The sequence below is a fragment of the Euprymna scolopes genome, chromosome 35, assembly GCF_053919585.1.
Source record: "Euprymna scolopes isolate OS-2025 chromosome 35, ASM5391958v1, whole genome shotgun sequence".
In the NCBI taxonomy this organism is placed as follows: domain Eukaryota; kingdom Metazoa; phylum Mollusca; class Cephalopoda; order Sepiida; family Sepiolidae; genus Euprymna; species Euprymna scolopes.
This window is the reverse complement of record NC_136516.1, coordinates 68,744,819-68,756,721: the sequence shown is the minus strand read 5'-3', so window position 1 is coordinate 68,756,721 and position 11,903 is coordinate 68,744,819. Positions and strand designations below refer to the sequence as shown.

At 32.2% G+C, this 11,903-nt stretch overlaps 1 protein-coding gene across 9 annotated transcripts in view; it reads right to left on the bottom strand.

Moving 5' to 3' along the window:
- Window positions 1-11,903, bottom strand: part of LOC145259902 (NEDD4-like E3 ubiquitin-protein ligase WWP2) — a 225,611-nt gene that overhangs the window by 17,222 nt on the left and 196,486 nt on the right. For 5 of the 9 annotated variants that reach the window (XM_080117823.1, XM_080117829.1, XM_080117831.1 and 2 more), the window contains 5 exons: window positions 10,348-10,432; window positions 8,687-8,818; window positions 4,991-5,144; window positions 659-747; window positions 298-457 (listed from right to left, as the gene is read on the bottom strand). In XM_080117823.1, the coding sequence (XP_079973949.1) occupies window positions 298-457; window positions 659-747; window positions 4,991-5,144; window positions 8,687-8,818; window positions 10,348-10,432 (620 nt within the window). The remainder of the gene's footprint in view (window positions 1-297; window positions 458-658; window positions 748-4,990; window positions 5,145-8,686; window positions 8,819-10,347; window positions 10,433-11,903) is intronic. The other 4 variants (XM_080117825.1, XM_080117830.1, XM_080117832.1 and 1 more) reach the window with 1 other exon arrangement.

The window sequence follows — 11,903 nt, the reverse complement described above, 5'->3', positions numbered from 1 at the left end:
AATTACTTTATCAATTTACATAATTTTTGGAATATGACATTTTTATTCCATGACAGGTATGTACATCAAAGATTTTTCTGTATTTTTTTTTTAAATTAAGTTTAATTTCTGTTCTGGCTACAAATGTAAAACTTAAGTTGAATTTAGTAAATATTTATGATATCCTACGCACAAGAAATAAAGACATTTTTTCTACAAAAATAAAAATAAAATTAAGAATTTTAAATGCTAGCTTTATTTTAAAAACACAGGATGGACTTTTTCTTTAAACTATTGTTCATGAAAAAAAGAATTTACCATAGCAATAAATCGGCCAATGAATTTGAAATATAACAAATGGTCAGGATTCACACTAGATGCAGGATTAATTTGCAGACTATAGTTTTTAGTGCTTGCATATTCAAAAAGGCAGTACATTGGGTTGAGGACTTCATGCGACAGATGGAAAAACCATTCCCTGGTGAGGAGAAAAAAAACAATGGTCAATGTTACTTTAAAACACAATTATGAAAACAGAAGAAAGAGAGAAGAGAAAAAAATCGAAATAGTTAGCAAAAAAGAAAAATAATGAAAAAAAAAGAGAAATAAAAGGAAACTTTTAAAAAAGAAAAGTATTTAACATTATTAAAAACTCATAAATTCCAAAAATGCAAATAACCTTGCTACACCGCCATAATCCAAGCCTTCTTCTCCTTTAAATATGATGTACAACCTTCGTCTCAAATCATATGGTGCTAATCTCATAATCTGAAATGAAATAAAAAAGTTACAACTCGTTAGAAATGAAAGCAATAACAATAGAAAAACTATAGCATCCAAAAAATTTTAAAGAAAGAAATAATTTGGAATTGTAGTCCAATTATAGTACTCAAAAGACGTCAACCAGAACTTGCACCCATCCTTACAAAACTGTTTAAACGTTGTCTTAAGGAGAATTGCTTCCGATCACCCTGAAAAATCTCATCAGTATGCCCTGTATTTAAGAATTCAGGTGATCGCTCATCTCCCTCACAGTACAGGCCAATAAGTCTCTTGTGCGTCATGAGCAAGTTGCTGGAATCTGTGTTAAATAGAGAAGTAATCAACCATCTTAGCAAAAATAACCTTCTTAATGACACACAATATGGTTTCCGTTCTGCTAGATCTACAGCAAATGTGCTTACAGTTATATCTCATAGAATTAGTGAATCTCTCGATGGAGACTACCTTTCTAGGGCAATTGCTCTTGACATATCAAAGGCCTTTGATAGAGTATGGCATAAAGGTTTACTTCACAAGATCTCCAGCTACGGTATAGCTGGAAATGTTTTCTCAATTATTAAATCATTTCTCTCTGATAGGTTCATAAGAGTAGTGGTTGATGGGCAGAAATCAGAAGCTCTTAGTATTAATGCAGGAGTCCCTCAAGGGTCCATCTTGGGCCCAACTCCCTTTCTGATCTATATCAATGATCTTCCAAATCACATACATCATTCGTAGACATCTATGCTGATGACACTACTATCTATGGTAGCACATCTAATACCGTAAATGACCAAGTTCTCTCTGATTCTTTCTCCTCTGATTTTGAGCAAATGGTACAATGGGGAAAGAGGTGGCTTGTTACTTTTAATGCATCTAAAACCAAGCTTTTATCTTTACATCATCAACTCTGATCCGCATCTGGCATCAATTGAAATGAATGGCTCTCGTCTTAGGGAGGCCTCATGTTTTGAAAAGCTTCTGGGCTTGACCTTTACTCCTGATCTTAAATGGAACACATACATTAAATCTGTTGCCAAGGCTGGTGGAAAAATGGTGGGATCCTTCTATCGATTCAGTAGATATCTCACTGCTGATGCAATTCTCTATCTATATAAGAGCCAGGTACGTCCAAGGATGGACTACTGTTGCCACAACTGGGCAGGAGCTACTAGAAAGGACTTATCCTGCCTTGATAGAGTTCAAAATAGATTTCGTAGGCCTGTGGGGGATGTTCTTTTCTCTTCCCTGCAACCACTTTCTCACAGAAGAGATGTTGCGAGTTTGTCTCTGCCTTATCGTTAATTTCATGGCAAGTGTTAGGCTGAGCTCCATTCTATGGTCCCCCCTCGCCAAACTTTCACAAGAAACACCTGTCTAGCAGAAAACACTATCACTAATTTTCCCCACTCTTTATCTGTGCCTAAACCTAAGCATAGATTCCATGAGCAAAGCTTCTTTCTTAGAACTGCACGCCTATGGAATTGTCTTCCGTTTTTCTGCTTTCCAACTGACTATAATATGGTTGTCTTCAAGCCTAACGTAAACAAGTTTTTAATGAGCCATTCCATAATAGTTAACAAATTTACCGAATCTCCATTACTAACGGTTACTATATTGTCCAATTTCTACTGTACACTCTTTAACCCTTATCCTCGAATGGCCTCTTGGCCTTGATAAGTGATGATGCCTATGTAAAAAAGAAAAAAAAAAGTCACATGAACATTTTAATAAAATCTATAATAAAAAAGATATTTTTCAGAAAACAAAGGATAACTAAAAGAACAATTATAGAATAGTAAGAACATATCAATGTCACTGAAGATTTTACAATGCAGTGATATTTTCTATTGCTGCATACACAAGTGAAATGTGAATTATTGGCAGAGCATGAGAGGAAATTTAAATAAAATGTTAAAAACAATCTTTGGAATAACTTTACAAGATAGACAAAAAAACGTTGATATCAGAATAGGATTAATATTAACAGATCCATTAACAACTCTTGAATTGAAAGCCATGTCTAATTTTAGAAGAGTTTCCAATGAGTAGCTATTATGTACAAGTCCTGGAGATGAAGAATTTTCGGTGGGTAGTTGTTCGATACAGGTCCTGAACTTTATAATTTTGCAGTCAAGGAGCAAAAGATCTTTGTGTTGAAACAAAAAAATTATGTGTTGAAATGCTAAAAGATTAAATATTTTTATACAGCAATTCTGGTTTTTGATTGGTTGCTAGCAAAACGTGGCTCCATTTGACTGGTCAGTTCCTATCACCAGTGTCTATAAGTAGAACAATTCAACTTTCGGTGATCATGCCCTCTTTATATCAAAAATATTGCAACAACAATGTTGCTCAAAAAAAGAGAATAATGTGGTTTGGACATGTTTCTTGGCTATCAGACTCCAGTTAGATAAAGAAATTTCATTCAATGAAGATCAAAAGAACAACCACCAAAAAGATGGGATGACTACATACGGGTTAATACTGGTATGCTGATCCTGGTAGTTGAAAAATTGGCCCATGACCCTGATAAGTAATTGAATTTTCTTATCAACCATGTGTCGAAGCTTTCTAGTAAGTCATAAGAATTTTTAAATTTTTTGTCTTTTTAATAACACACTATTGGATAATACTAAGTGGTCGCTGGTGCGAATCGTATCAGCACAGCAATAATATTTGATAACTGTATGCACATTCTCCATCAAAAATAACAGGAAAAAAATTGTTTTGCCAGTGTTCATACTCCCTATTTATCTAGATATAATACTAAAATATCAATATAATAATAGTTTACATCAATAATTTAATTTTACATATATAAATTATTTTTGATGACAAAAAAAAATATTTGACATTTTATTATAAAGAGAATGATTTGTTACCAAATTGATTTTAGGCTAACATAAGTTTGAAGTGGTTGTTGGACTTGCTATTTGCTTTCTAGCTTTACCCCACAACTAGAAATCATTTATCCAGGAATGGCATGTGTTTTACTTGCTAACTTTTACATGACAGCATAGAAATACAAACACACACAATCTATATTGTTGATCACTTAAAAGTTATTTGCATAAAGTTGAGGCTAAAAAGATATTGTAATGGTAATGTGTTAGAAAAATCAGTTTGTCTACAAGCAGAATAACATTGCTCAGGAATGATGGAGGACTCAATATTCTTCTCCCAGCCCTGAGCTTCATATTATTTGTATTCTAATTTTTAATTTAAAATTAAAAAAAAAAAACTAAGTAAAATGTCTTTGATGCTTACAAATGTGTGGTGCAAGCTTTCACTTATAAAAAATTAATAGCACTATTTAATAAATTTAACTTGAGGAAGGTTGTCTTGCTATCAAAGTATAGGGTTTTGTTTTCAATTTCATCCCTGAATAAATAGACAGAAACACAACAAATCTAATACATAAAATAAAGTCAGTCTTTTCTCAATTTCTATCATCGATAGTTTTTTTCCTAAAAATATTTGATTGTGGTTCGACAGTTCTTTTAGTCATTCATTGCAGCACACTTAAGAATAAGATATAATTCAATTCCTTTCAGAAAATACTTTGACGGTCTGAATTATTTTCATGTAGATGGTATTTGGAAAAAAAAAAAAAAAAGGATGGAGCTCTGTTAATATAGAGTTATTTCATTTACTTGGCTAAGAAAACAAAACAAAAGAAATTGCAAGTAAAAACACACTACAAGCTAGGCAACACTAGTATAGTAAAAAAAACTGGATCCATGATCGAGACATTAATCAGATAATTGAATAATTACATAGATGAATGAACAAGAAGAAAATATCTCTTCTGTACAATGAAACCAAAGAATGAAGAAAATTTCTCTATAACTAACCATACTTACTCAGCATAGCTTTGTAGTGTATTTACTTGTAATTTTTTTGCTTTTTGTTGTCTTTTTTAATCCTAAAGGGCTTTTAGTTCGTTTTTTTTTTCTTTCTATCAAAGGGCAGTTACTCTGTATAGACGAATACTGAGTTATGTTCCATTTTTTTTATGATGGTAGCCATTTTAAAATAATTAAAACCACGACAAAGTATTTTTGGGAAGGAATTAAATCAAATTACATATTCTTCTTCATAACATGATGCAACAATCGACTAGTAAAACTGACAAATCAAATAATTATTTTGTAGGAAAAAAGCTATCGATAACAAAGAAACTATAAAGACACTGACTTTATATATTGGATTAATTAAAGAGGTAAAAAGTATTACAATTACTAACCTGAGTGAAGGAATCTTCAAATAAGTTGTCTCTGGAAACAGTAATTTTTACATGACCTTGCAAAGCATTGGAGTGACACAAATAGCGAAACTGACCCAGTTTCCAACGGAAACTTCTTTCATACTGAATTGGAACACCAAAAGCACCTTTGGGTCTGCAACAAAAAAAAAGTGAACATATTTATTCAGCAGTAATTGAGAATATAAAAAGAAAACTTAAACATTTCTGAATACTGCTTAGAAGTAATATATTTTCAAAACGCAGAAATGAATTCCCAGATGTTTACCTGCCTTTTCATGAGAGTAGAGTTAAACATAAGGACCGTTTTTAATCTAGAGAAAAAAAAAAACAGTACCTCTGGAGTGGGGCAAACATTACCTCAGTCTAGAAAGATTTCTCCTTCACTGGCTGAGGACAGAAAAGAGGAGGTGTCGTATCAGAACAGATATCATATATTTGCTTCTGACCAAAAGATCAAATAATGTAGTTAGTTCATACAGTATGATTGATATGGGATGACCTCAGAATCAGCTACAATCACATACGAATAATGGGTAGCTGACTGGTTAGTTTAATCATGTGACATTAGAAAGATTTAAAGGTGGCTGCCAATTGCGACAAAGATTTTAGTGCGGTCATACATAATTTAATTTGTTCATAGATCGGAGCATTTAAACTCATCATGCTCTCTCTTCTAGTCCAGAAGAAACTCATTTTCTATTACACAAAGGAATGTCATGTTACTGGTGTTCGTATCCAGGTAAAACTCATAAACTACCAAAGATAGATTTCATATATAATTCAGTATAACTACGAGCTGGTTACGGAAAAAAGATTTTTTTTACTCAGATTAGTAATTGTTTAAAAAAAAAAAAAAATACTGAAACTAGTTCAAACAGTCAATTGCTGAAGAAATTTTCTTGCTACTATATTGAAGCATTTGTTTGTGCATCGGTTGGAGTGTCTAAAATAGCAGGTGTATGTTTGGCATCTGGTAGGATGCCCCATCCCTGGCTTAAACAAAATGATAAGAAAAATGAAACAAAGAGAAAAACCATATTCTTGTGAAGTATGTGGCTCTTCTTTTACACAGAAAAAATGTTACAACACATGCGAACACATACTGGAGGTCGGAAACAAGTCATATACCATCCACTATGACTATGACTATGCAATCCCTACAGCCACGTACCTAGAAAACAGAGCTATAAAACCCGACATTGTAATATGGGACAAGAAGGAGAAGGAAGCAACCTTGGTGGAAGTTAGTGTCCCGAATAATGCTGGGTTAAACAGAGCTGAGAGGGAAAAGATTACCAAATACCAGGGTCTTATGTATGACATGAAAAGAAACTGGAACCTTAAGAAGATCTCTATCATTCCAGTAATTATAGGAGCAACCGGACTTATGAAAAAGAATTTTACAAACTATCTTACAAATATACCAGGTAAACCAAGTGCAAAGGAGATTCAAACAATTGCACTTAAAGGGACGGTTAGAATCTTAAAAAAATCTCTCGGTTGGAGTGTCTAAAATAGCAGGTGTATGTTTGGCATCTGGTAGGATGCCCCATCCCTGGCTTAAACAAAATGATAAGAAAAATGAAAAAACAGAGAAAGTATAACATTTTGAGAGAAAGATGTGTTTAACAAATAACATGACAGAGTGGAAAAGAAAGAGGTTGCTAACTATTTTTTTATACAGGATCCAAAACACCGGGTCACCTCAAAAGAAGAATAAGAGCTATAATCAGAATTTTTTGTTGTTTTTTACATATATATTGTTATTGAATGCGTCATTTAAAATCAACATTTTATGATTGAAGATGCCACTGGTCGAAATAATGATTGTCAAATAATTGACATAAGTGTGACACAAATAATTTATTCAAATTTGGACATAAATATTGCATGTAGTTGTGTATATTTTTAAATTAAGGATTCTGTGTTAATATATTTTTTAAAATTAAGACTAAACTACACTCCACCTCCAAATGTTTACATTCTATTAATACAAAAATGTATATTTTATGACAAAGGGTGGATAAAAATTCTTTTCAAAGTTCTATTTTATAACATATAAAGTTATCTTGTTGAATTTTCAAAATCAGATCAAAATAGCAATTTGCCTAACATATTGATACTTGATTCAGCCTATTTTTGTTTTTCCTTCCACTATTTTATTGACATGGACATATTTCATCTCACATTAGTTTTGTTCTGAAAGTAATTATTCCAGATACATTTTCCCTTAATCATGAAATATTCTTACACATTGAAGGGAAGTAACCATGTAATAAGTTTTTCTCTTAACTTTTGCAAATATCTAAAAACACTAACACTATATTTTTAAACAGCAAAACAGTTTTAACATTAATTACATATCATTTATTCTTTACTATAATCTGTTATAGTTGCCTTGTTCGATTTCCCAAATCAAGCTCAAATAATAATCCATCCGACACTGATATTTGATTTGATTAGGCCACCTTTTCATGCTACTGTTCGTGACATAGATATATTACAATGGAAGTTTTCACATTAATTAATGATTAATTCCAAACACTAACAAACGTTTTAAAAATTCCCATTTTATCAAATACAGGGTGGAATGATAAAATCGTCACCCTAGAAAAGACAACATGATTAATTTCCGTATAATGAAAACCAATTTTCTTTTTCTGTTGTAGACCATCTACTAGTTGACCAGTTGTGTATCCTTTTTATCATGTCTGAAAGTGACAATGTTCAATGAGCAAGATCCGAGATGCGCCACTGTACAATTCATGCTCTCTTTGATCCAAGTTATGACAATAGGATCATTGCCAGCATCCTCAAAATGCATCACTGGATTGCCACGAATAACATGGATGTGCCCGGGGTGATGAAAAAGTTTCTGGCCACAGAAGTGAGTCTTTCAAGTGAAAGCCACATCACGCAACCTCACATTTTCGAAGCCGGCTTGAAAGTCAATACCAAAGTGTACCTGGATGTGCTGAAGAGTGTGGTGATCTCCTAGTCTAATCAGGTGCCCGCTAGCAGACCTTGAGTACAGCAGCAAGACTTGGCGTCGACCCACAAGTCCAAAGAGACTCAGGCTTGGCTTCAGAAGGAATACCAAGACTTTGTACCCTTTTCTCATTGACCTGAACCTGCTGGACTACTTTGCTTGGTCATAAGTAGAGAATATCACCAACATGACCTCCCACAACAACAAAGCAAGCCTAAATGTCGCCATCTGCCAAGCTCCTGTCAGCGCTTGTGGAAAAATCATGCTTCCAGTTCTAGATCCATATCAAGGCAGTGATTGAGGCTGAAGGCGGCTACATTGAATAGATGTTAGCCATACTACATAATCAAGTAACCTGAACTGATTTTTTCAATATAAGTTTTAAAATAAAGCTGCAATATTGTTTTCTTTAGGGCGACATTTTTATCATTCCATGATACTTTGATTATAAAAGGTAAATCATTAAATCCATTCTTGTTTTTTCAGGTCAGTCATTTTTGTTTTTGTTGCCGAATAACACTGGGTACATGCAACTAGATATTCATGAAGAAAACTTCCTTTTTTCTAGTTTATTACAGAAGAACAAGAATATACATGAAAGATAAAAATTATCTGAGTAAATTTACTAGCTATAACATGGATAATGCAAAAAAAAAAAAAACCTAAATTTAAAATGAATACTTTACCCTTTGCAAGGACCACCTCGAGGATCTTGGAATGTGGTGGTCCGAGTATTATGGTCCACAAAATAGCGGACATTCTCTGCAGTATAACGCATTTCCCAGCCTTCTGGCAAGGGATCCTCTTGGAGGATTCTGCTGGCAAATTTAAAACAAATTCATTCAATTAAGACAATTACAAAATCACAAAAAAAACAAAGATTTACTTTCTAATTAGAAATAGTAAATAATATTGGCTTATCTCTCTTCCCTTCAAGTTTCTACTTCAAAAATAATTAGTTAAACCTGTGTAAAATACATCATACTGTTACTGTTATTATATTCAGTTAATGTGTGATATATATTTTTTGTGTTTAGTATCAATATTTTTGTCTTCCACGGACACAGCTATATTTTACAGGTTCTGTCTACACTTTATGCATGTTTGAATCTACAATCAAGAAATTTACTGTTTGGTAAGCAAAGTTTAATGCAATTTCAAAGCAATTTACTACTTAATCGCAAAGAAGAAAAATAAAAGAAAAATAGAAGAAAAATGCTTCATTCAATAAAAGAAACAATATTCAAGTACCTTTTTCAGAATTTTGCAAATGCACGCATAAACACTAAGAATTACATTCAGGTTTTTCCTTTATATTGTAGCTGGACAAACAATAAGTTGAACTTTTAATGGACAGTTTTTATGCATATGAATACAATTGCAAATTCTTTCAAAATTAACCACAAACATGAATTGGAAATAAAAATCATTAAACATTGGGGGATATTTAAAGTACTTTAATTCATAGAGTGAATGTGGTAATATAGTGATGGTAAAATTTGTATGTGATGGTTTCTTTGTTCTGCATATCAATTCTTTTGGGGTTATGTAATGCCCAAACCAGTCATTTTGGTAAAAGATGTTATGCTTCAAATTCTTAATATTTTCAAATATTTATTCAAGCTTTGAAAATGTTTTTGTATATGAATGGTTTGTAGATTAATTTGTTTTATAGGTGTATATTTTGTAAATAATCTGTAACTGATTGATTCAATTTAACATTCGACAGGTACTACCAACTTTATTTATTTATTAAGACTAAATTTGAGTTTTTAGCTTTGAAAGAGTTTTCTTCGGGAAAATCCAAATATCATTTTTCTCTCTCTTCTTTTACATGCCATGATGCCGGGTGTGTCCTTCAATGTTGATGGAGATGAATGTGCAGTTCAATCCAATTTATATAATTGCACCATGAATGGGGTTACTCAGTTTAACTACATGTATATGTGTAATGTATATGTCTAATTCTAAGAGTTATGAAATTTTAGCAGTTTTCATTAAAGATTTCTGGCTAGAATTATATCGCAACATGTCATACTCAATACAAATCCACAGACACTCATAGTTATGCATTTGCATGATTTAACACATATTTATATGCATTAATTTATATGATCGCCTGAATTAGGAAGTGTACAGCATTTGATTATGATTCAACAACAAATGTGACTAAATGGTTAAATAACTTCTAAATTATCTCTTATTTGCAAAATGAATAAAATGTTTTTAAATAATGATTAGCATATCAAAGATACTTTTCATTTGTGTTGGCAGAAAATGATATACAATAAGAAAACAAAACATTAACTTCAAGAATCTTTCAAACCTGAAAAAGAAATCAACTCACCCTTGTGTCCTGGGATCTTCCCATTGAGTCGTTCGATTTTTGTGATTAACAAAATATACTCTGCCATTTGCATCCACTCTTTTCTCTGAAAAATATAATTATATATTTTATTCACATGACAAATTTTGTCATGAAATAGAATGAATAATGTATAATACATTAAAATTAACAGTTGTATGGATATAAATTGTCACATTTCAATGTAATAAAACAAAGATTAATTTGTCATTGATAAAGGGAGATAATCTATATACTACCAAAACCCTGTAGATTTTATTTGTATGTTTACTTGTTTGTTCCTGTGAAAACTGGATGACATCATTTTGTGACAGGATGCAGTAAAACAGATCGGTATAGTCATATACAAATCAAAGCTATTAATTACAAAGCTCAAGATACAGAAAAACTCTTTTTTTATACTGTCAAAATTATGTAGCAAAATAATATCATCAAAATTCTTGTGGCAAAATAATACTGTCAAAATCATGTGGCAAAATAATATCGTCATAATAATGTGGCAAAATAATATCGTCACAATCACGTGGCAAAATAATATCGTCACAATCATGTGGCAAAATAATATCGTCACAATCACGTGGCAAAATAATATCGTCACAATCATGTGGCAAAATAATATCGTCACAATCACGTGGCAAAATAATATCGTCACAATCACGTGGCAAAATAATATCGTCACAATCACGTGGCAAAATAATATCGTCACAATCACGTGGCAAAATAATATCGTCACAATCACGTGGCAAAATAATATTGTCACAATCACGTGGCAAAATAATATCGTCACAATCACGTGGCAAAATAATATCGTCACAATCACGTGGCAAAATAATATCGTCACAATCATGTGGCAAAATAATATTGTCACAATCATGTGGCAAAATAATATCGTCACAATCACGTGGCAAAATAATACTGTCACAATCATGTGGCAAAATAATATCGTCACAATCATGTGGCAAAATAATATCGTCACAATCATGTGGCAAAATAATATCGTCACAATCATGTGGCAAAATAATATTGTCAAAATCATGTGGCAAAATAATATTGTCACAATCATGTGGCAAAATAATACTGTCACAATCATGTGGCAAAATAATATTGTCACAATCATGTGGCAAAATAATATCGTCACAATCACGTGGCAAAATAATACTGTCACAATCATGTGGCAAAATAATATCGTCACAATCATGTGGCAAAATAATATCGTCACAATCATGTGGCAAAATAATATTGTCAAAATCATGTGGCAAAATAATACTGTCACAATCATGTGGCAAAATAATACTGTCACAATCATGTGGCAAAATAATACTGTCACAATCATGTGGCAAAATAATACTGTCACAATCATGTGGCAAAATAATATTGTCACAATCATGTGGCAAAATAATATTGTCAAAATCATGTGGCAAAATAATACTGTCACAATCATGTGGCAAAATAATATTGTCACAATCATGTGGCAAAATAATATTGTCACAATCATGTGGCAAAATAATACTGTCAAAATCATGTAGCAAAATAATATG